The sequence below is a fragment of the Marmota flaviventris genome, chromosome 2, assembly GCF_047511675.1.
Source record: "Marmota flaviventris isolate mMarFla1 chromosome 2, mMarFla1.hap1, whole genome shotgun sequence".
Lineage (NCBI taxonomy): Eukaryota > Metazoa > Chordata > Mammalia > Rodentia > Sciuridae > Marmota > Marmota flaviventris.
The window spans coordinates 98,809,639-98,835,188 of NC_092499.1; the positions used below are offsets into that span (position 1 = coordinate 98,809,639).

Sequence of the window (25,550 nt, forward strand, 5' to 3'; positions counted from 1 at the left end):
TCCATTTCCTCTTGCTGTAATGTTTTGCTAAGGATGTTTTGAAGAGATGGTTTTCTAGCTGCAAATTCTTTTAACTTTTGTTTATCGTGGAAGGTTTTAATTTCATCTTCCATCCTGAAGCTTAATTTCGCTGGATACACAATTCTTGGTTGGAACCCATTTTCTTTCAGTGTTTGAAATATGTTATTCCAGGATCTTCTAGCTTTCAGAGTCTGTGTTGAAAGATCAACTGTTATCCTGATTGGCTTACCCCTAAATGTAATCTGCTTCCTTTCTCTTGTAGCTTTTAAAATTCTCTCCTTATTCTGTATGTTGGGCATCTTCATTATAATGTGTCTAGGTGTGGATCTCTTATGATTTTGCACATTCGACGTCCTGTAGGCTTCTAGGATTTGGGATTCTGTCTCATTCTTCAAGTCTGGGAAGTTTTCTCGTATTATTTCATTGAATAGATTGCTCATTCCTTTGGTTTGGACCTCTATACCTTCCTGTATCCCAATGACTCTTAAGTTTGGTCTCTTTATGCTATCCCATATTTCTTGGATGTTCTGCTCATGGTTTCTTAACAGTCTTGCTGAGCTGTCTATGTTCTTTTCAAGTTGAAATACTTTGTCTTCATTGTCTGATGTTCTATCTTCTAAGTGTTCTACTCTGCTGGTAGTATTCTCAATTGAGTTTTTAAGTTGGTTTATTGCTTCCTGCATTTCTAGGATTTCTGTTTGTTTATTTTTTATAACCTCTATCTCCCTGTATAGTTGATCTTTTGCTTCTTGGATTTGTTTATGTAATTCATTGTCGAAGTGATCTTTCATTGTCTGATTTTGCTGTCTAATGTCTTCCTTGAGACTCCAGATCATCTGAAGCATGTATACCCTGAATTCTTTATCTGACATTCCATCTGCTGCAGATATTACCTCTTCTAACGTTGAGTTGACCTGCATTGCTTGTGGTCCTTTCTTTCCTTGTCTTTTCATATTGTTCGCGTTTCTTTCTGCTTGGTGAAACTGTTGTGTTTTTGAATTTTCCCCCTATATATTTATATTGCTCTTGTATAGTTGCAAAGTCTCCCTCGCAGGCGCGGGCGGCGGCTCTGCCCCTCCTCCAATTGGGGCAATGTGCCTGCCACGCCGGCAGGCCGCTGGGCCTGTTCTGCCTGTCGGTAGCAGGTCCGCCTACCTTGCAGGCGCGGGCGGCGGCTCTGCCCCTCCCCCAACCGGGGCGATGTGTCTACCACGCTGGCAGGTCGCTGGGCCTGTGCTGCCGGTGGGTCGCAGGTCCGCCTGCCTTGCAGGCACTGGGGGGTGGCTCTGCCCCTCCGCGGGTTGCTGGGCCTGTTCTGCCTGTGGGTCGCAGGTCCGCCTACCTTGCAGGCGTGGGGGGCAGCTCTGCCCCTCTGCGGGTTGCTGGGCCTATTCTGCCAGTGGGTCCACAGCTCAGCATTTTCATCATTTCTGATGACAAGTCTATTGTTCATCTTGGCTTTCTTTGTCTCTGTATGAAATGTGTCATTTTTTTCCTCTGGCTCCTTTTAAGATTTTCTCTTCCCACATGATTTTAGCAATTTTATTTTGATATGCCTTGGTGTTCTTTTCTTCATGCTTCCTGTGTTTGAGGTTTGTTGAGCTTATTAGATTTAGGGATTTGTAGTTTACATTAAATTTTGGAAATGTTTCTGCCGTGGTCATTGAAAATGTTTTTCCTGCCCTCCCCGCCTGCCCAGGACTCTGATTACACATATATTGAGCCACTTGAAGTTTCCCCACAGCTCAATGATGCTTCATTTTGTTTGTTTGTGGTGCTGGGGAACCTTCTGCATGCTAGGCCAGTGCTCTACCTCTGGGCCACACATCCCAGCCCTCATCTTTAAAAGCTTCTCCACGGGTTTCATTTTGGATAGTTTCTATTGCTATATCTACCGTTCAATAATTTTTCTTTTGCAATATCTAATTTGCCCTTAATGTCAACCAGAGTACTTTTCATCTCAGAATTTGCAGTTTTCATTCCTAGAAGTATGAGTTGGGTGTTTCTTATACTTTTAGTTTTTAATCTAACATATTCCATCTTTTCTCTAGCTTTTTTCGAATGTGTGGGATGCAGTTAAAGCAACTATTTTATTGTCTTTCTTTTCTAATTCCTTTATCTGAATCATTTCTGGGTTGGTTTCAGTTGGCTGATTCTCCACTCTTCCTTCCCATTTTTGGTTGTCTTTCTGTTTCTTTTTAGGCACAGTAATTTTTTTTTTTTTTGAACACCAGACATTGTGAGTTTTACCTTTTGGGGATGCTAAAGCTTTGTGAAGCAACTTTCAATTCCAAGACAGTTTGGCCGATCATCGCAGACACTACACATTGTAACCTTGTGCCCAAAAGGTCCTACTGTTGACTGAACAGTCAAAAATATCAAAGGATATTCAAAAACCATCAAAGACAAGTATAATTTGAATCTAGTAAGTCAATGAATGACATCATAATATTGGAGAATCAGGGGCCTCAAACTAAGCCAGATTGGGTGGGAGAAGGGATTGGAGTCTTGGTAGCCTGAAATTGAAATGAGAAAGACCTGACTCCTGATGGACTGGATCCCTCACCCCTTGAAAGGGGCTGCCAGTGTTTGATCGTAGTGACAGTGAATATTTTTTGATATGTTGATTAGTGATTTGAACTTTTTTTATTGTATGACTGTTCGTTCATGTTCTTTGCTTATTTTAATTGGGGTTTTAATCTTTTTTTTGTTTTTGTTTTTTTTACTAATTTACAAGTGTTCTTCACAAAGGAACATTATTCACTTTTCTTGTCCTATATATTTTGTAATATTTCCCCCCTAATAACAATTATACCATGTGCTAGGTGCTATGCTAAGAGCTTTAGGTATGTATTTCAAGAAGGTCATTATCTTATCCTACAGACAATTCTGTGAGGAAGTTGTTGCTGCTGTTGTTATTTCCCGTTTTGCAGACAGAAGCTTAGAGATGTTAGGCACTCTAAGCCGCTATGTGACCCACTTAGAAAAGGAAGTGGAATTCAGACAGAATGTGTCTGATTCCAAAACCCAATGTTCTTTACACCTTTTGGTCTAGGACATTTTCTTCCTTTTAATTTTGTTTATAGGTCTTTTAATGGGATGGTAGTTGAAATTTTTTCATTTCCACATAGTCAGATCAATAAAGTTGTTCATTGATGCATTTTGCTTTTGTTTTTATGTTTAGAATGTTTCTTCCTTCCTCTAGATCTCAAGATCAGACAAATCTTCATCTATATTTTCTCATATTACATATACTTTAATTCAGAAGTTATTCTATTACATTTACATATATCTAAAATATACAGAGGTGAAAAAGATCTTGTCTCCTTTAAGAAAAAATTGACCAAAATAGTTCAAACATTGCAGAACTACCAAATAAGCAACCCACTACAAAATGATTTCGTTTTTGTTTGGTTTGGTTTGGTACCAAGGGTGCTTAACCTCTGAGCCACATCCCCAAGATTTTTTTTTTTTTTTTTTTTTTTTTTTTTTTTTTTTGAGACAGTGTCTTGCTAAGTTGCTTATGGCCTTGCTAAGTTTCTGAGGCTGACCTCAAACTTGTGATCCTCCTGCCTCACACTCCTGAGCCACTGGGATTACAGGTGTGCACCACCACACCCGGCCAAAATGACTTCTTGAAAACAAAGTATGGGCACATGTTTAAGATTAGTAACTTGATTTATAGCTGCTTTTTTTTTTTTTCTTTTAATTCCGGAGAAGAACTGTTTCAGGATCAGATACTGTATTTAATCAGATATAACACTGTGTTTCTGACCTGAATGAGGAAAGATTAAGCAGGGATACTGGAAGAATATAGCCTGAAGCTTTCTTCCCCCCCCCTCCAAGTGATTGGGATCAAACTCAGTGCCTTGCACATGCTGGGCAAGTGTTCTGCTTCTGAGCTGTTCCCCCAGCCCTGAGGCCTCTTTTGAGAATGATCCAGCATTTCTGGTTCTGGAGCTGGGTCAGTCAATTAGTACAAGGAGGAATCCTTGCTGCTGGCAACTCCCATTTAACCAGGCAACAAGAGGAAAACCAAAAATACTTGTCATCACTGAGTGGCAGTCACTTGAACTGAAGACAGGACCTGGCTGGGAAGTGGGGACTTGATGGAGCCTGTTGGGCTTCAGGCATGAGAAGATAAAAGTTTAGGAACCAGTTTTAGCTTATATTTATTTGGTGGTGAGTTATGACACTTATTGAATCATGCTTGGCTATTTTTGAAAAAATCTTTCTCATATTACATTTTTAATTCAATTGATAGATCAAGCTTGCAATTAGACCTTAATGAGAAGGCTTCATTGCAATTGTATTAATTGACAAAATGATAATTTTTCAGAAAGCAAATCAGCTGATTTGCATACAATTCATGACTAGATATGTTTCTATAATACCAATGCAAACAAGCAGTTGTTTTCATGAGGCCTTTTTCATTGAGTCCTCACAACTACCATCTGGGATAAGAATTGCCATTTTTATTACTTTGTTTCTTATTTTGTCAAAGGGGCTGGGAAACATCTCCAGGGTCCCCCTGCAGTTAATAAGAAAAAACAACCAGACCATTGCTGCCCCTGCCAAGCTTACCGGGTCTTCCCTTTGACCTGAGGTCAGACCCTTAAGAAGGCCTTGAAGCACATCTGGGGGAGGAGTGCTTCTTCAGGGACTTGAGCCATGTGCTTTTGCTTGTTCCCAATGTTAACCAATGTCATACAGAGTGTTTCCAAAGGCCCTGGTCCTGTCTGAACGTTGTTTTTTTGTTTTGTTTTGTTTTATTTATTTATTTATTTTTTTAGTTGTAGTTGGACACAATACCTTTATTTATTGATTTTTATATGGTGCTGAGGATCGAACCCAGGGCCTCATACATGCTAGGTGAGTGCTCTACTGCTGAGCCACAACTCCAGCCCCAAAAGTTTGGGGGTTTTTTGTTTTATTTTTTTCCTCAGAGATTTTGGCATGCATGTGTTTGCTGGCACTGCCTCTTCAATTGGGTTGTCCACAAGTCCTTAGCCAAACCCAGCCAAGCTTTGGCTTATGTGACTCTCACAGCCTCGGTATGCATGACAGATGGCCAGTGCTTGTCAGTGGACTTCATACTGACACCTGTTAATTATTTGTTCAACATTTCATTAGAGAATCTGAGCAATCACTGAGCTAGACTGCAAAGGAGGGCTGCTGGAGGGCCGCACTCAGTCTCCAGCAATTCAGTTCAGCTCTCCAGACCTCCTCAGCAAGACACATGCCTCAGAGACAGGCCCTAGCACTTGGGAGGCAGCCTGGCCCCCACCAGACCCTAGTGCGCTTAGCAAAGCAGGAAGCTCTGCTGAGTGCCCTGTTATTTTAGTCAGCTTTTTCACTTTTGTGACTAAAAGATCTGAGCAGAACTATTTATTTGAGGGCTCACGGTTTCAGCGGTCCCAGTTCACAGACAGCCGACTCCACTCCTCAAGGCTTGAAGTGTGGCAGAACATCATGGCAGAACAGTGTGGCAGAGGGAAGCAGCTCAAATGATGCTCAGGACTCCTCTGGCCAGATACAAATATATACCCCAAAGCCACACCCCAATTAACCACTTCCTCCAGCCACACCCCACCTGCCTCTGTTACCACTCAGTTAATCCCATCAGGGATTAATTCACTGATTAGTTAAGGCTATAACCCAATCATTTCTCCTCCGAACCTTCTTGTATTGTCTCACACCTGAGCTTTTGGGGGATACCTCACATCCAAACCATAACACATGTTTTGCTGTGGCTGTGTATTTTCAGTAATATCTTAGACTCCTTTCCATATAAAAACCCCAGTCTCTGCATGGCTGATCCAGTCCTAACCTGACCTGGATGCAGAACCTCATGTGGGGCACCTTGATTCAAGATAGTAGGAAAATTTTGTGTATTATTACCATATAGACCAGGATGCATCGTGGTTTCTGATTTTACTATGATAATGATATGGGCAGGAGGGGGATAGTATGTCTTGGGATTCTAATAAGATAACCCTAGCATCTTCAAGGTCCTGATTTCTAGGAGATTTTGGAGTATCTGTAAAAATGAAATTATCCTAAAGAGGCGCAAAGAGAAACAAATAACCAAATAGTGGATTTTCAGTTCCTGTTGTTGAGAAACTCAAACTTTCCCTCTGTAGGTTCAAAATAAATATGCTGAAATAAACTGAAAATAGATGAACAGAAGAAAAATACACAAATTTTATTAACATGCATAAATATGGGAGCCATACAAAATATCAATGAAACTCAAAGATTCAGATGGTTGAATTTAAATAGCATTGTGAGTACAGAAAGAAATAGGGGGTTCAGGCTCCTGGGAGGAGGGGGCAGCAGGTTAGAAGGGTGAGGGAAGGAAACTGCACTGTGAACAAGGTGGTCTTATTATGCAGATAAAGTCTCACAAGGTAATCTCAGAGATGCCCTCAAAAGAACAGATTTTTAAAAGTCTGACTCTATATGTTGGTTATTATTAACCTCTTCTCTGGTGGTTAATCTTTCCTAGTTATTCAATGAGATTCTTAAGGATAGAGTTTAAGACTGTTGCATTTATTTTGGAAGTATTTTCTAGAAAAAACCCTTCCCTTCCCAAGTGCAGGGTATGTAGGAGAAGCTTAGAAAATCCTTGGTTCTGAGGCAGCTTTTAAGGACTTCCAAATTCTTTTAATTCAAAAGCACTTAGCATACCAAAGCACATATTTTGGGGCATAGTTTCCTGAGCCGCAACAATACAAACAACATTACTACCAGTCAGAAACCAATATCATTGATTTAGGAAAATATTTCCCTCCCAGTTGAGCAAATAAATGATACTGAAGTGTTAATTAAACACCTAGTATGGACTCAATGCCATTCTAGTGCTGGGAAAGGGGTTAAATGTATGCATGGGGCAAACAGGATGAAATAGCCCCATCAGTAGGAGCCTATGAGAAATGCTGGAGTTAACAGTGACAAAGTGAGCTAACTACTGTCCAAGCTGTGGTGCTGCAGGTTCAGAAGGAGCAGTAGGTGGGCTGTTGGGAAAAGCCTGGGCAGGACTCCTCTGTGTTCTGAGGATCCCAATCTGAATGATCTGACCGGAGCAGGCCACTGATGTTGTCTGGCAGAAGATGGCCAGGACATGTTCACAGGAGCTGATAATGCCTGCTAAACCTTCAGCTGATATTCCTGTGGAGCTGCAGCTCAACACCAGCTGGGCCTATGAGGACAGGCCCCAGAGTGTGACTCTTATGCTCAGAGCATCTCCATCCACAGTGTCAAAGATAAAACCAAATCAAGTTAGAGCTTACCCTACAGAATTAGCTTTCTATCACTGTGACCAAAATGCCTGACAAGAACAATTTAAAGGAGGAAAAGTTTATTTTGGCTCATGATTTTAGAGTTCAGTCCCTGGTTGGCCAACTCCATTGCTCTGGACCCGAAGTAAGGCAAAACATCATGGTGGAAGGATGTGATGGAGGAAAGTGTCAGATCAGGCGAGGCAGGCAGCGACTAAAGGAGGCAGATTTAAAAGGGCTGCTGAACAGGCTTTATTGAGATATCACTCCCGGGCGGAACTTGATCAGACCCACAAAGGGGACAGGGGAAGGGGCTGAGGAGAAACCGCGTGGAAGCTCGACCGGACTGGACTTTTATGGGGCTTACAGAAGGGAAGGAAGGGCTTGGGACAGGAAAAGGTGTTTCTAGGGTCCCTTTCCCCCTTGGAGTTGGTCAAGGGAGTTGGCTGAACTCCAGGATTGGCCAGGGGGTCCTGCTGATTGACAGGCGTTAGTCAGGAGATCTCACTGATTGACAGGCATTTCCGCTGGCATCTGATTGATGTTCTTTTCCAGCTCGGGCTGCTTTGTTCTAAGTCGCCTCTAAGTCGCCACTAAGTCGCCACCATCAACCTAACAGAAAGCTGCTCAGCCAATGGCAGCTGGGAAGGAGGGGTGGAGAAAGTACTCGAGGAACCAAGGATAAAATATAATCCCCAAAGGTATACCCAATCATACACCACCTACTTATAGTGACCACCTAGCGCAGTAGTTCTTTCAAATTATAAAACTATCAAATGGGTTTATTCACTGATTAGATTACAGCTGTCAGTAATCTGATCATTTCACTTCTAAATATCCTTACATTATCTATCCCCCATGAGCTCTGGGGGATACCTCATATCCAAACCATAACAGCATATAAGAAAACAGTTCCCAAATTGGGAGATCTCACACCAAAAGAAAAAAAAGAAAGAAAGAAAAGACTCAAAATCTCAGTGTTAAAGCAGTTTAGAGTACAGTTGATAATGGAGGAAGTATTTTGATCCTTTTCATAATTAGCTGCCTGCCATATGTTCTTTTTTTAAGGCAAACAGCTATATAAGCTGACTTGTCAATAGTTGATTGCTTTAATTTCATTGAATCTTGGTAACAAGCACCAAAAACAAAACAACAAACAAACAAATCTTCCTTCATGTTTTCTTTTTGGCCAGGGCTAGTATTTGGAGAGGTGGAAATCAGAAAGGCTTAAGTTTTGGTTAGGTGGCTATATGGTTGGCCTTAGGAATTAGAATTATGATTCTTTCTTCCTTTCTTTCATTTTTCCCCCTTTTCTTTCATTTTTTAAACAGAGGTGAAGTCCACATTCCTCTTGGGTTTGCAGCTCACCCTCACCATACCTTGGCCACAGTGCTAATTTCTACCTTTCCCATGGATGAGGCCATGGTGTCTGACAGCAGCATCAGATCCCATGAGGAACTCCTCCAACATCTGTGGTCTAACCTTCTAGTGACAAGCAGCTGGACCACCCCATTCATAGTCCTATGTCTCCAGTCTAAGGAATCTTGGTCAATGGCAGGCTGATTATCAGGTCCCTGAAGCTTTTTCTAACAAGAACATTTGCATGCATATAATAACGTCAATTTGCATAATTAAGGAGAGTCAGAAAGAGTATTCAATTGTCTAAGAGAGAAAGAATTTAAGTTGCACAATAGGTCAGATCTGGAAGGTGACTTAGCATTTAAACAGCCTTCCAATTAGCAGTTGGAAATCTGTGCTTGCTGAACTTCAGAGAAACCCAGACAAGGCTCATCATTTTAGCTACACCCAAACCAGAGGAAGGACCAGCAGGTTTGCTCCATTCTTTTTTCTGAACCAATCCCGAGAGTAAATAGCCAGAGAAAAGGAGTTCAAGAGAGTAGCCAGTCAACTTCTGTGCATTTTGAGTTGGGGTGAGCTGATGTAGCTCACTCATTTAGGTCTATCCATTCTGATGAGAAAGATACACTTTTGATTAAACCTTTCAGTTTTGCACAGAAATTGACATACTTTCAATTATACCTGTATTAGTAAAAATCTAATATCCTGCTCATATGCTAACTAAATGAAAGCAAAAATCTGCATTTCAAGTTGAATTCAGACAATTCTTTTTCCCAAAGGTTAAGCAGGGGGAGGAAGTAGATGAGGTGTTGGGGGTGGGGTGGGGGGTGAAGTCAGCTCTGGAAGGCGGATGGGTGAGTGCGGCCAGCCACTCTACTAGTTTCCTCAGTTGACTTTCTCATCCCTCCTCCCCTCACTCTGGAGCCTCTGAATGTGTCCCCACCTCCCCCTGTCCCCCACCATTCTAATGGAGCAGAGATTGAGAATCATCTGTCTAGTCTAACCCTCTCATTTTACAGACAATAACTAAGGTCAGCCCCACCCCAGATGGCCCATGACAGCTCCATTTTTAATCTTTTTTTTTTTAACTTTGGGATTTGGCAATTTATTTGGAAACAAGAAAAGTCTTCTGGCTTAGGAACCACTTGAAAATTACTGGACTAGACAACTGTTCTAGTTCATTCTCTTTATTTATCTAGAACAATAGAAATCTGTCCATGTTCTATCAAGTGCTGGCGTGATTGTCAAGGTTTACTGTTCGGGGGTCATAAAGCCAGGTTGTTAGTCTCATTATTTCATTCACATTGTCCTCTTGCTCTCTCACTAAAAGGACAGCAAAGTAAACATCATTCATCATTCCAATATATCTTTTAAACTGTAAACAAAGAATGGGGGGGAAATCCCCTTTCAGTACGTAAATACATGCATACATAAGCAAGAAAATATTAGGTAATAATAAGCACCACTAAGACAAAAAGTCAGCCTCAATCTTTGGGGAAAAAAACAATCTCAGTTAATGGTTTGGTTCATGACCGACCAGTGTTTCTCTGTGCTTATACTAACATATTTAGTTTTTTATTGTTGTTTGTTTTTTTCAACTGAAAAGCTCTATTATGTGGCTTGGCTGCACTTTGCTCTTTTCACTTAAAAGCTGTCTTTCCATGTAGTACATATAGCTCTACCTCATCTTTTTAAATTTGTTTACAAGTCCCTTGATAAACATTCAGGCTGTCTGCATGTTTTTGCTACACAGTGTGGCAATGAGCATTTTTGTCCAGCTATCCTTGCATCCTACAAGCGGGTTCCTAACATGTAGCATTTGCTTCTTAAGAGATGCTGCCAAACTATGTCCCCTCTTTATTTAATTTGAATAAAAGCCAGCTCAAGTCATCTGATGCCAGGCTATCATGTCCATTATTTTTCTCCTGGGGCCCCTTCCTTGCCCAGTTCCCCACCATGAATCCTACTAATCCAGTGAGACCAGTTCTCTTTCCAGAGAGAAAGCTGGGAGGTCAGGTCAGGTCACCAGCAGAGCCCGTTTTGGCTGTCTTCTCTATCACTGCCACATGTTGTAGGGGTGGAAAGGGGGATGATCCCATTGCTGCCCATTTTAAAGGGCTGGGACCAACAACCCTATACCAGAATACAGGTTTTCAGGAGAGAAGCATGACCAATTGACTTGATTGTATTTTATGGGACCTTCAGGTGACTATCTATTTTTATGCTTAGGTGCCACCAAGCACGGACAGCCATGATTGGAGGAGAGTATTGAGCTAATGCTGAGGGAGAACCCAGCCAGGCCTCTGTTCAGTCTCCTTGGCCTCTTTATGCAGCATTCCTTCCTCCTGGGCTTGAAGCAGGCCCCTTCTGAAATGAGGGTCTACGATCTACTGCCCAACAAGACACGGCAGAGAATTTCTTTATGGCTAGCTCCAAGACAGAAAGGCAGGGTGGATGGGAGTAAGAGAAATTAGAGCAATATTTTTAGGCTTTATAGTTTTCTTTGGGGAAAAGGACTTCTAGTTCTATGACTTGCCTTGTGGGGAGAGGAAGGAGCAAGAGACAGAGGACAAGAGAAGATCAGAAACTTTGCTTCTGAGGGTGCTTCTGCCTATATCTTGGGGCTTCTATTGTCTTCTGAGCCCCAACACTATCAATGTGGAGGACAAGTTCCCATACAATGCAGTGTGACTCTGCCCATTGTTGTGTTGATCTTGCCAAGGAGATGAAACTGACAGGTCCTCTGGGGAGACGAGTCTCCGTCCTCAATGATGCTGTGGCCATGGATGCACTAAGCCTGTGCTCTCTGGGTACCCTTCTTTACTTTACACCCAGGGCGAAGGTCATTGTTCCCACAAAACATGTCCTCCACGCTAGACCAGCTGAGTTAGGAGGGACTTCCCACCACTGTCATGGACCTTTTCCTGTGCCCGGTCCAACCCTCTTCCCAACACCGTCAGATTCCCATATCATAATCCCAGACCAGCAATTTCTTGTCGGCTTCCCTCAAGGCAGACTCTCCCTCACTTTCCCACTGGATGCTATTCTCCCCAGTGGAGCTCTAGGCCGGACACCAGGACTGTTCCAGACACAGGGGATGCAGACAAAACAAAGAGAAAGTTTTCCTGTGTCCAAAATTTGGAGATTGGGGGCAGGTAATAAATAAATACATAAGAAAGATAATATTGGATAATAAATGCTACTGAGACAAGTCAGGAGAGTAAGGGGGAGTGGCTGCCTGGGCTCCTCTCAGTTGGGAGTCGGGGAAGGGCTAGGTGGGAGCCAACCACAGCCCCAGCGCACAGCTTCAGGGAAGAGTGGTGGGAGGTGGCCTCTGACAGGAGACGGGGCCATGCCACGGTTAAATCCCATGAAACACTCCTAGGACAATGGCCTCAAAGACCTCATCCAGCTTCAACATTCTCAAAACCTAAATCAAGATCTAGGAAGCCTACAAATGGGACTCTTTAGTGTGACCATGTAGATTTTATTATTTTAGTTTTGAATTGCCTTATTTTCACCCAAATTCTTCATCATTGTGATAAAATGGGGAGCAGTTCTGGCTTTATGGCCACAGGTTTCTCTCATGTGTTTCACTTCAACACAATCTTACATAGCTTACCTTTGTTAAAAGAATATTTCTAAGAGAAGATTAAGGTGATTTACTGGTAAGTATCTAAACTAACATTTAGCATAAAAATGAAGCCAAAAGGTCAGGAAGTGAAAACTCCTTCTTAGTTTTTCCAGTGTGCCTTCCTAGACCAGTGATCAGTATCAAAGAGAAAGGCTCATTTTCCCTATTGATGCTTCTGTTGTTTGAAACTACTCCTTCTGCTCTGATCCCCCAGGCAACAAATGAAGCATTGTAAGTCTTTTCTGGTCCCTTCAATGGCTAATTATACATTTTTAAAGACAATAAATTTTGTCCACAGTGCAGCTGATTACATTCATTTATGAAAATGACTAAAAACAGCACATCAATTTTTTTTTTTCTGTCTGGTTACTTAAAAGTGATCATCAAAGCCATAATAGAGTACAGTGGACCTGGAATCGGGAAATGTGGCGTTCAGCCTGCTCCCTCTAAAGGCAAGCTGTGTGCCCTTGAGTACATGATGGCACCTCTCTAAACTTCTCTTCTTACCTGGGGGAGAATGGAACTGCCTTATATACTTCAGCTGGAAGAGTTGTAGGGTGGGGAGGGGCACCTGGGATGCTTCCAAGCCACTGGAAATTTCCAGTTCTTCAACTAGGATGGTATGTGTCATCCTCCAATATCCATGAGGGATTGGTTTAGAACCCTTCAATGATACCCAAGTCTGAGGATCTTCAAGTCCTTTATAGACAATGACATAGTATTGCTTAGAACCCAGGGCCTTGTGCATGCGAGGCAAGTGCTGTATCACTGAGCTGCATCCACAGCCCTCCTCCTGTATAATTTAAATCATCTCTAGATTATTTACAATATCTACATAATACAGTATAAGTGTTACATAAAGGTTATACTATATGTTAATAGAATCATGATGAGAAAATAGTTTGTACATGCTCAATACAGATACATTTTTTTAAATCTGTGGTTAATTGAATCTGTAAATGCAAAACCCCACAGATGGCCAAATGTACATGTTTCTTATGTTGTTCATCCTTAAATTGTTCATACACATTTTATAGATTTGTAATGTGTTTGGTATATATCACAATAAGTGTCTAAATAAATAACTGTTGATATTGAAGGATATGGAAAATGACAAACAGTGTGACCCAAGAGGAAGGAGGAAGAAGGCAAAACATTGATCCTTCCCCAGTAAATTATTTCCCAGTGACAAGACAATCCCTGAGAAGGAGGCAAACATCAATTCTAAAAAGGCAGCCCCTGGAAAGAGGACAAATATTGATCCTTTCCCAGTAAATTATTTCCCAAGGAAAATAGACCCTGGAGGAAGAAGCCAAACATTGATCCTTTCCCAGTACAATGATCCCTGGCAGAAAAAGATAAACACTGGATCCCCCCCCGCCCATATTTGCCCAGTAAAAACAAGTTTCAAATTCTCACAACCTGTTTCCTGAATGCCCAAATTGACACATTCTATCAATGAAGCCACCTCTCAGTGTAACCTATAAAAACCAGACCCTTCTTGTAACCAGAGGCCATTTTCTACCCAGAAAGTGAGCCCCTCTGATACCTGACTCCACTACTGAATAAAAGGCAGCACTGGACCATGAGGTCTGCTTTCACTATGGTACCAAAACCATTTTGGTTATTTTCACTTACATACATACGTGGCAAAAAGTAAACACAGTGTGAGTTTCCCTCTGGACTCCTAGCAAGTGGATTCAACATAGATAAAAGGCAAAATCACTTTTCTCCTCACATCAAAACATGTTCTTTTGAAAATAGTTTAATTGAAAGAGTAATCTGTGAACATTTGAATAAAACAAAGAGTACAGCTCTCTTCCCCCTGACCCTCTATTCCCCCTCACTTGAGGCTTTTTAGTGGTCTCCAGAAATATTCTAGAAAGCCAAAGATGAAAATCAGCAAGAGAGAAGCATGTAGAAACATTTGTATGTGCACCACTGTTTTCCATAAATGAAAGTATATTATGCATGCTGTTCTGTACTTTGCATTTTACTAATTTTCTTAGAGATCTTTCAGATCAGTCTATGGATCTAACATGATCAAACTTGGTTTTAGGGAACATTACAGAGAACGGTAGGGGTAGACAGTGGATGTGGGAGAGCCAGATATCAGGCTAATACCACCGTGACAGGTAGTTATCCAAGGTGAGTAGGCAGGGTCCACATGGTCCACCAAAGCACAGGTTCTGCATGCCAGGGATTGAGCTAGCCCAACCCTCAAGGTAGGTGCTTATGTTATTTGAGTTTTCAGAAAAGGAAACAAAAGTGTCAAGAGGTTGAATATCTCAGCTGCGTTCTCCCCTTTGATAAGTGCGTGCTTCTAACCACTAAGCTCACCACTCTCTTTATTCAGGCCCACAGATGGACCCTTCAGAGGCTGGATGGTCAACTAATTACACTGGTGAAAACTGGATTTGGTGATTCCCTCACCATCCTCTATTTTCTCAGAAGTTGATAGAAATCTTGGAAATTCTCTTTGTGGTGTTAATAGATGAGCACTCACATCAAATGTCGTTAGATCTTCTAAAGGGTTCTTTTCAGTTTTAAGTCAACCCTTTTCCTCAAAATTCTGCACATTCTCCTGAAGTTACTTGGTGCATTTTTATCATTACTTTCTGCTTGATTGAGTAAAGGGCAAATTCAGGGCCCAATGCCTCCTGACTGCTGTTCATCGCCCTCTCTCCTCTGCAGATCCGAGTGATGGTGGACCTGTGCAACAGCACCCAGGGCATCTGCCTCACAGGTAAGCTGGCCAGCCACTGACCCAGCGGCTCACTCCGCCAATACCCGTGCTGGCCAAAAGGCAGTGGCAGAGTGAACACAGGAGCATTTTATGTTGTAAAAATACATGTTGATTTACTTGTACCAGGTATTTTTACTGAGCTAAAAGCCAATTATAATATAATTATGAAAAGTTATAATAAGTTCTGGTATTGCCATAGAAATACAGCCATGGAAAATAATTAGGCCTTGGGTAATTAGAAACTCGGGGTACCTTGAACCAGGGCCATAGGTATTTTCCCCATTCCCATTAGTTTTAAAAGGGGAAAGACCTTGTAAAATGGTAGAGTTCTTGTACATGAGAAATAGAGTTCTCTTATCAGGAATAATTCTCTCCCTGCATCATACATATAGCATGAACAGGAAGGTCTGGAAGCCAATTTCTAAGTAGTCAAGAAATACCCCCCCCCCCCCCCCCCCGTTTCCAGGGATTGAATCCAGGGGCACTTAACCACTGAACCACATCCCCTTTTTATTTTGAGACAGGGTCTTGCTAAGTTGCTTATGGCCTTGCTAAATTGCCGAGGCTGACTTTGAACTCACTTTTTATGAAGAATTTTCTGTGAGGTTCTAACCATGTGCTCGGTGGGCCTGGAGGTTGGCCACATACTGCACCCCTCCACCACATGCATCACTGACATAGAGAACAGAGGAAAGGAACAAGCCGGGGGCACATCAAGACTTGGGACTAGGAATGGCTGATGGAAGGGTAGGTTTTGAGACGATTTTCTAAATCTGAGTGTGAAAGAAACCTGTATCTCACCTGAGGGGAGAATCCTGCCTTCAGAAGGTGAGAGCAAAGAGAAACACAGGCAGCAGAGCAGTCCCCCAAGTCCAGCAAGGCTCTGGCCAGGCCAAAGATGGGCCTAGCAGCCTGACCTCAGACATGGCAGCTCCTGCCCCTCTAAAGTGAAGGGAGCTCTCAGATCAGGTGAGGTGGGCAGCGACCAAAGGAGGCAGATTTAAAAAGGGCCGCCAAACGAGGCTTTATTGAGATATCACTCCTGGGCAGAACTCCATCAGACCCATAGAGTGGACAGGAGAAGGGTCTCAGGAGGCTGACCGGACTGGACTTTTATGGGGCTTACAGCAGGAAGGGAAGGGCTTGGAACAGGGAAAGGTGTTTTTAGGGTCCCTTGTCCCTTTGGAGTTGGTCAGGGGAGTTGGCTGAACTCCTGGATTGGCCAGGGGGTCCTGCTGATTGACAGGCCTTAGTCAGGAGATCTCGCTGATTGACAGGCATTTCCACTAGGGCCTGATTGATGTTCCTTTCCTGCGCAGGCTGCTTTGTTCTAAGTCATCACCAAGTCTCCACCACCGACCTAACAGGAGCATTCTAAGGAAACAAGGAAATCATTTTTACATAAAAACAATGTCTGCACAATTATGAAGCCAGCTGAGCTTTCCTTGGGCCTCAGAAGTTTATGACCTCAGGCTCTGGGGAGGCCACATCAGCACTTCACTCTGCTGAGAAACCCTGCTCAATCTGTTTCTGGCTTTAAGAAACGGAGCCATTTTCTGCAGTATTCTCCCCAGTTCCTCTCATTGCCTGACACACATTAACAACACAATGTGCGAGTTTTGTTGAAGGGAGAAATCTGTGGCTTATGTAAAGAGTGAATGAAGGAGAGAGCTTCCCTCCGGAGCCCCAAGTCCAAGCTCACTCTCATTTGCTTCTTTTGACCTCAGAGCAAAAAACTATCATCTTGGGGCTTCTTGGGAAATTCTAATTGAATTACTCAAGTCACATTTTGTCCCTCACAGAAAATTAAATATCTTCTGAACAGCTTGGTCCTTTGTTCGGAGACTCTTGTGGTTTAAGCACCTTTCTTCCATCTCTGGAAGGGCCTTTTCAGAGCTCCCAGGTGTGACAGTAATGAGTACTAGAGAAATGTTCAGATGGATGAAATGACAGGCACAAAAGCCTCCTTGAGAGGCACAGGAAAATCCCCTTCCCTTCCGACTGGTACAGTGGCCGACCTGAGAGCCGGGCTTCGTGGTGAAAGCACAGGATGGAGCTCCTGAGACCACTTAGGGGAGGGTGATGGGGAGCAGGGAACTGCATCCCTGCTGGAAATGGGTTGAGCAGGTGATTCTTTAGCACTTCAAAATGCTTTTCAAAAGCCAGCACTCCTTCTTTTTTAGCCTCCTTTTTACACAGAAATCTCTGCAATTTAAAAGTTTGATGTGAAAAGTACAAATTGCAAAGTGAGAAGATGACTTGGGATAGACCCCACTGCCTGCATTTGAGGGGGTGGTAGATGACAGGACCCAGGACTGAAATGGGCAACTTGAAGAATGGGCAGAGAGCCTTGGTCCCTAGGCGCAAGAGGATGCTGAGCAGAAAGGTTCTCCAGGGCAGAGCCTGGGCTTGGTCCCCAGAGCAAGATCTAGCTTTTACACCAGATTCATCTCTTAAGAAGCAGATGTGGAAGCCAGGAATGAAGCTCAGTGGTACAGCACGAGCTTAGTGTTTGTAAGGCCCTGGGTTCAATCCCCACCAGCACACAAAAATAAAAAGTAAATAAAACTGGACATGGTGGCACATACCTGTAATGCTAGCAACTTGGGAAGCTGAGGCAGGAGGATTGCAAGTTTGAGAACAGCCTGGGCAACTTTGTGAGACCCTGTCTCAAAATAAAATAATAAGGCCTAGAGATATATGTCAGTGATAGAGCACGTCTGGGTTCAATCCCCAGTACAATCAATCAATCAATGCAGGTGCATGTAACTGGGGGCTAGTCTAGCTATGACCATGAAACCCTGTTCCTGTTCCATTTCTTTGCCTCAGCCATAGTTGCTCTGGAGATCAGGACAGATACTATGTAGTTTGTATAGCCTGTGACATCTCAGGGTGAATAGGGAGGCAAATTCCCTAACTACAGTGGTTATGTGTTTTCCTGGTGCAGAATTTGTCAAACAACATATGACATATGCTTTTCTGGGCGCATCTTACTGCCAGACCAAAGTTTTCTTGGGAACCCAGAAACATATCTTCTGGAAGAACAGATGGCTTGAAAAAGACAGGATCTTCAGTTATTCTTTGCTCTATATATGGACCTGAAAAAATGTCTGAACTAACATGTGGCCCAAACTGCTCATTGGGGGCAGAGGCACTTTAGATCCACAGTGCCCATTCTCCTTGCATCTAAGTGACCCTGATCTAGTGATGGCACTTGTCACTACTCCCTTATTTCCTAAGTTGGGCAACTTTAGGAATCAGCAGAGAGCCTTGATCTGCAGGCCCAAGAAGATGTCAGTCGGGGAAAGTTTGCCAGGGCAGACATCAGGCAAACATCAGTGATGGATCTTGATTACTGCTGAGCATGGCCTAGTGACATTCTTTTCTGGAATTCCAGGAAGCTACTACTAATTGATTGGAAGTGCCTCTTAAAACCGATTCATACTGCTGTTCATACTCTAATTTTTTAAGGACACCATGGCCTCTGCCCAGAATTTAAATGTATCCAGTAAACGAGATTGATCTGAAGTTTCATGTCCCAGTTTAATGGGACATGTGAAGAAAGATACCTTGTCGGATGTGGCAGCACATATCTGTAATCTCAATGACCTGGGAGCCTGAGGCAAGAGGATTACAAGTTTGAGGCCAGCCTCAGTAACATAGTAACACTGTGTTTCAAAATGTAAAAACAAATAAAAAGATCTGGTGATGTAGCCCAGTGATAGAATGTCCTTGAATTTAATCCCCAGTAACCCCACTACTACCCCCACCAAAAAGAAAGAAAGATACTTTTCCAAGCCAGGTGCCCCAGGGCTGGCCCAATAGGTAATGACAGGGGCAACTGCAGAGGGTGTCCCAGGGAAAATAGGGTAAGGATGAAGGCCTCAGAGCTGTATCCTTGGTAAATGAATGGACAGGCCAAACTCAGCTGGTGCCTCAGATTGGTTTTTCACCCAACTAGATCTCCTGACCAAACCAGAAGGCTGTTTTAGTATTAGTGAGTTCAGCCCCCCAGTGTGAGCCTGGGCCCTCTCTGGCCATCCCTTAAGTAGAGCCAAGTTTGTCTCTCACAGGAAAGAGACCACACCCACTCTGACCCTGAGACTGAAGCTATGGCCTACAAGAAGGCTGAGTCCCAGGGAGTTCTTGCTAGGGAGGAGGAGGAGGGGAGAATCAGGACGACAGTCCTCCAAACCTGGTTCCGTAAGGTTTACAGACCTGCATCTTTCACTAGCTCTTTCTGAATGTGCAGCCCCAGCCCTCACCTGAATGTTTCTCTTTGGTTTTGTTTGACTTCTTTATTTCCTATATCTTGCCAAGACTTGGAGAAATATGTAGCTACTTCTTCCATGGTCATGCTCTGCTAAACAGGTGCCTTGGGTAGGGAGCACCTTGTTGAAAATCATTCTAGAGTTAATAGAGGCTGCTGGAGGGAAACCAGAGATACTCAGAGGTGATTCTCTTCCCCTTGATTTGGAATGGCCATGGTGGGAAGAGACAGGCAGCAGCATTCCACAGCCCTGCATGTTAGCCACTGGCCAGGCCTGCTCTTGATAATAATGAGACACATATGTCCTTATTATTACTTCCCACTAACTGAGGTGCCTGTATTTCTTATCTCAGTTAAGATTTTTCTGTTAGATAATAGGAAAAATGCATTAGAACTTATGAGAGGGAAAAAAATGTGAGATGTCAAATTATTATAAAGTGATAGGAGTAACATTTGTCAGGATAAGTTAGGCAATGCTTGGGTAACAAACTAAAACCTCAGGGGCTGGGAATGTGGCTCAAGTGCACGCGCTGGGCGCTGGGTTCGGCGATCCTCAGCACCACATACAAATAAAATAAAGATGCTGTGTCTACCGGGGGTGGGGGGAAGCAAACTAAAACCTCAGTGGCTTAATGCAACAAAGACTATTTCTCACTCCATAAAGTCCAGTGACGTTTGAGTGACTCTCCCAGGAAGTCCTGGTGACTCAGGGATCCAGGCAGCTGCCGTCTTGCAGCTCTGTCACCTCAACAATAAGGTTACCCCTCCGAGAAGAGAAATGACCAATGGATGGCACTTGGGGCTCTTATAGGCCAACCTGGAAATTTCTCACTTCCCCACAATGAGTCTCCCTAGCCAGGGACCCCTCATTCACAAGGATTCCTTTAAGGAGTTGTTGATGGTAACTAATTATTTTGCCAGAAAATTTTTACATCACATCAGAGGGCCCATTAATATCTGCATCCTCATCATCTGTGATGTTTGGTAAAAATGCAAGTTCCTGGGCCTCTATTTAGAATCTCCAGACCTGACCAAGGGACCTGCATTGAAACTAGCATTGAAGGAGATTCTGTAGATTCATACAGTAGGAACTGTAGCTAGGAAGTCAGTGGAGGTATGTCAGGGGACCTTAATCCAAATGCTTCCCTATCGAGAGGCTAATGTGTCCTAAACATGCAGCTCCAACCTGAGCTTTCATTACATCCTCACCCCATAGACATAGTCATTGGGCTCTCTGGGAACTCCTGAAACCTACAGTTAATCTTGCTTCTTGCAGTCAAATTGTCCTACCAATCTGTGCAATGGAATGTGCCTGCATCTGTAGCCAGGAATGATGATTAATTAATTTCTTCTGACCTGTTCACTGTCCACACCACCCTTTCCACACCACCCCTTTTCCAGTGTGTGTGTGTGTGTGCACCACCTGGTGGTTAAGTCAGGTAGCCACAGGCTGCACTGACTAGAGAATTGGAAGCCATTTTCAGCAAATCATTTTGACCTGAAATGCAACTGTCTGTATTAAAAGCATACCCTCCAACACCTATCCGTCTGAGAGTCCCTATGTCCCCAGCCTCTATCCATCAGTTATCCTCTAGTTATCTGAGAGGAATCTTACACAGTCTTGCTCATTCCACTGAAATACTTTTTGAATTTCTAGCTTTGCCACTCTGTGGTCACCAGATTTATCCCAACCTTGTCCCTGATTTTAATTACAAAGATTTGTTTATTTCCTCTGCAATTACTCCCTTATCTTTGTGTCTCTCCCTGTCTCTCTATGTCTCTCTCATCTTAGTCCAAATGATTCTATTCGATGTCTAGCTACAAAGAGGGTCTCAAACCTACATTGATCTCCAGCATCATCCCCCTGCTTAAGAACCTGCTGTAGATCCCCATTTCCTCTCAGACAGAGTCTACATCTTACAGTCTACACCTTCTGGCATGGCAGTCAAGTGCTTCTATTGCCCAGCCACCTGTGTTCTGACTTAGCCTCATCTCTTACACATCTAGCTTGGCCAATCCTCTTCCTTTCTCCCACCTGAAGCTCCCAGGTTCTGACCTCTGGACCTGTGCTGCTAACTCTGGCGCTGTGTGTGGAATGCCTGGCTCTTAACCTACGGCTGTCTTAGGCTCACCATTCTTCAGGGTCATAGCTCAAGGCTCTCTGTCTTGGGAAGTCTTCTCAGTCCGTTGTATGGCTAGACTGCCCCAGCACCCCTTCGGGGAAGGGGTTACCTCTCTGTAGCTCTCTCATACTGCATTGTGGTTTCAAAGGGTCCACCTTTCTCACACAGGCTATGGGCACAGTAGACACAGGGGCTGAGATTCCTTGGTAGAGTTTGGTGCATGTAGTAAGTGCTTAGTAAATGCTTGTTTTCTGAATAGTCATAGGCTTGGATTTGTGGAAGACCTTTCCACTCTGATATTGATACTCATTATATGTGGTCTGGAGAAACAAAAGCAATTCACCTCCTCTTGTTACAGCCTCATTGACTTGTCTGATTGTTCAAGTAGACACGCTGGCAATAAGACACTCCTATCTGTGGAAGCAAAATCTTTTTTTTTTTTTTCCTGGTTACATGTAAATGATTCATCCAAGTCCCTTAGATCCTTAGGTAATTTCACATTTAAGGAAAATGTTTGTTACCTGATCTGGGCCCTCAAGTTTTCTCAGGCTATTTCATGCAACAAATAGAAATCTAGCAAGCCAGCATCTGCTGGTGATACCCCTAGGTGACCTGGAGAAGGCCAGCTGGCTGCCCAAGAGCACTGGGCCTGCTCCCAGGAAAGAGGCTTCCAGCTCTCCAATGACAGCAGTGGGTGGGCTGAGCTCATGGCTGAGCCCCTGGGCCTGGGCTGCACAAGAGCCCACCTGCACTGTCACTCACCCCAATTTGGTCTGCTGCTTCAGAAATTATTCTTGGTCTCTAAAAACTTAAATTGGTTCGATTGGCCAATGGATCTCTGTTGAATTGTTTTTAAGGCTCATTTGAACAAATATGATGAACTCTACATAAAGAGGTATGAAATCAGTTTCTGAGGGTCAGTAGATGAGTAGGACATTTTAAAGAGGAAGAGGCGGTTGTGGTGCTAGGTTTTCTTTCTCCCACCTGTGTCTTATCACTTAAATTTCTTTTTCTGTTGTAGGTCCACCTGGCCCACCAGGTAAGAGTCTATTAACTTTCCTAGTTCAAGGGGAGGATGTGGGTGGCTGGGCCCTTGGGATCCTTCCAAAGGGATAGAGATGGGGAGGGAAAGGTGTGGAAGTGACCTGGCCACATCCCATCCTTCTTCAGGCCCTCTCACTGGAGAATCTACCATCACCATTCCTAACACCTGTCACTGCTTCAGACAGAGAAGGGAGGGAAGAAGCAGGACATGATGTAGAAAAGATGGATGCCCACCCAGTTTCACCAGCTAAAGGAATAAAGGAAAGCACATAAACTTCAGTGGAAAAAAACAATTTTAAATGTTTCTATTTCCGTGTTTTAATGCAGGACCTCCAGGAGTTGATGGGTTACCAGGACACAATGGATCAGACGGACAGCCTGGTCCAGAGGGCCCAAAAGGCGAAAAAGGAGCAAATGGAAAAAGAGGAAAAATGGGTATTTTGGCAACTCTTTGAATTAATTTCCCTGTTTCTTGTTTGTTTGTTGTTTGTACTAAGGATTGAACCCAAGGGTGCTTAAACACTGAGTTTTTAATATTTTATTTAGAGACAGAGTCTCTCTGAGTTGCTTAGGGCCTTACTAAGTTGCTGAGGCTGGCTTCGAACTCACTGTCATGCCTCAGCCTCCCAACCTGCTGGGATTACAGGCATGTGCCATCACACCCAGCTTTCTTTATTTCTTGTCTCCATGATTTCACATGGAATAGTCTGAAGCTATGTACAAAGTGAGTAGGGCATTTCATTTTCTGCATGAAAAGTTAACTCCTTCCTGGAAGCCACTGTATTCTGGAATGCCAAGGGCATTCTTTTTGGTTCAACACCATCAGATATTTATGTCAAATTGAATTAATTCTCTCCCTGGAATTAATACCCTAATGCCCACCTTTTGACTTTCTCTGGTGCATATGGAGGGAGCTGGCAGCCTTGGGAGGATACTCCATGGGCTGTGTGACAGCCGTAGGTGTGGACATTTGGTGTTCTTTCAGGGTTCAGCTCCTGTTTTCCCTTCTGTTGCCTCCTTCTTCCCAGAAAGTTCTGTATTTGACTGAAAATTAATAGGCAGATGTTGGCCCCTGTGAGGGATGTCCCTGGTTAGGGGAATAGCTCCAACCACCTGAACAGAAAGGCAGCATCCAGGGCTCCCTACGGTGGGCACTCAGCTCATAGGGTCCTCTCATCAGGAGCATTACAAAGAGGTGTCTGGCCTCTCTAGGGGATTCCTCTGCCCTGTTGTGGGTAGCAACATTGCCATCATCTCAGCAAGGACCCAGAGGCACCAAGGTATCAGATGTGTCCAGGGAGCAGAGAGAAGCAGGGGCCCGGGCCAGGGTGGGCAGTTCTGAAGGGCTGTAAGCAACAATCCCAGGGTCCATGGAGAAGCACTGGCAGATTCAGCTGAGGAAATATGTAGAAGAAATACTAGAAAATTCTTTCCAACAGCACAGTTATCCCTTTAAGCACCTGTGCTGTTATTCCCATAAGCAATTTAAGTGAGAGCCAATGGAGGAGAAAATTGCTGAGCACCTCTGCCCCTTGGCAAGGTCTACCTGCTTATGTTCCCAGGGGCAGCCCTGTAGATGAAAATGGGTACACACAGTTCAAAGACAGCTGAGGCCTCAGAAGGCCAGCAATTACAACTGGAATTACAGAGTAGTGATGGACAATTCCGTGTAGAATAATAATTATAATTATAGATGAACATCGGCATTGAATAATGATGACTCTCAGAGTATAGACATTGGATTCATCCTGGGAAGGCTCCAAATGTGTGACCCAGTCCCAAGGATTCAGCAGCGTGTTTGATGAAACAGTCTTGGTGAGAGGGCGCCATGATAGAACTAGGTGTGAGTCAGGTAGGGAAGAGATGGCTTTCAAAAAGATTTCAGTTCAGGAGGCTGAGGCAGGAGGATCACGAGTTCAAAGAGAGCCTCAGCAACAGCGAGGCACTAAGCAACTCAGTGAGACCCTGTCTCTAAATAAAATACAAAATATGGCTGGGGATGTGGCTCAGTGGTCAAGTGCCCCTGAGTTCAATCCCCATTACTCAAAAAAAAAAAAAAAAAAAATATCTGAGACTGACGCCTGGCCTTGGGAAGATATGCTAAGCATGGAACCCACAATGTAGGAGGGCAGAAAAGAAAAAGTTCTTTTATTTATGAAATGTACATTTATGTGGCAGGTACTATTCCAGACACTAGAGCCCAGAAATGACAAAGTAGACAAAACCCTGCCTTTGTGGGACAGAGGTAAATTTCCCCTCTCCCCTCTGAAGGCTCACTGGAGTACATTGACAAAGCCATCAAATGGGAGCAGAGAGGCAGCCACGTGGTGTAATTACCCACTAGCCCAGCATCATTCAGAAGCTTATATGCCCTTTTTTCAATGGGGAGGGAGATGTTGACAGTTTTGATGGGTTGTCAGTGATTATTTGGGAGAATGAATGGGCCCTTGGGACACACAGACCCCAGCTTGTATAAAGGTTCTCTTTGGAATTTGAAGGTGCCTAAGGGACCGATCTTATAAGGGAAATCTGTCAGGGTGTGCTTACAGTCCTCCAGTCTTCTCTCTGAGATAGATAATGGGATTTGGGGGTGGAGTGGGAGTGGAAAGCATAGGTGTGCCCCTCTGCAGTCTTCATGTGATAACAGGAATTCCAGACAGAGCCTCTCCCTGCTGTGAGTGGGCAGAAACAAGACAAGCAAAGAGGATCTTGATTCTGAGCCTGTGTTTGAGACCTTAATGTCCTTTACATCAAATTTCTGAGCAAGCCAAAAAAATACCCATACTTAGGAGTATATTGTTCTCAGTGCCCTAACACTTTCATGAAGCTGCCGTTCTAGCTGGAAGAGATGGACAATAAACAAAAATAATCAAAAGAAGGTTTGGTCTGCTAATGGTGATGAATGCTGAAGAGGACAGGTAGAGCACCTCTCCAAGGGGAGCATCCCAGCCCCAGACTTGGGTTTAGGGAAGCACTTGGGGGCTCAGATGAGATACGCTGAGTTTGAGATGCCTTGAGATATCTAGGGGGACATGTCAGGGAGCCTTGGAGATACAGCTGGGCAGTTGGAGGA

General features: G+C 43.6%; 1 protein-coding gene across 1 annotated transcript in view; it reads left to right on the forward strand.

Moving 5' to 3' along the window:
• Positions 1-25,550, forward strand: part of Gldn (gliomedin) — a 63,548-nt gene that overhangs the window by 21,572 nt on the left and 16,426 nt on the right. Inside the window, exons 2-4 of the mRNA XM_027926110.3 lie at positions 14,989-15,040; positions 22,455-22,472; positions 22,805-22,912. Of these exons, the coding sequence (XP_027781911.3) occupies positions 14,989-15,040; positions 22,455-22,472; positions 22,805-22,912 (178 nt within the window). The remainder of the gene's footprint in view (positions 1-14,988; positions 15,041-22,454; positions 22,473-22,804; positions 22,913-25,550) is intronic.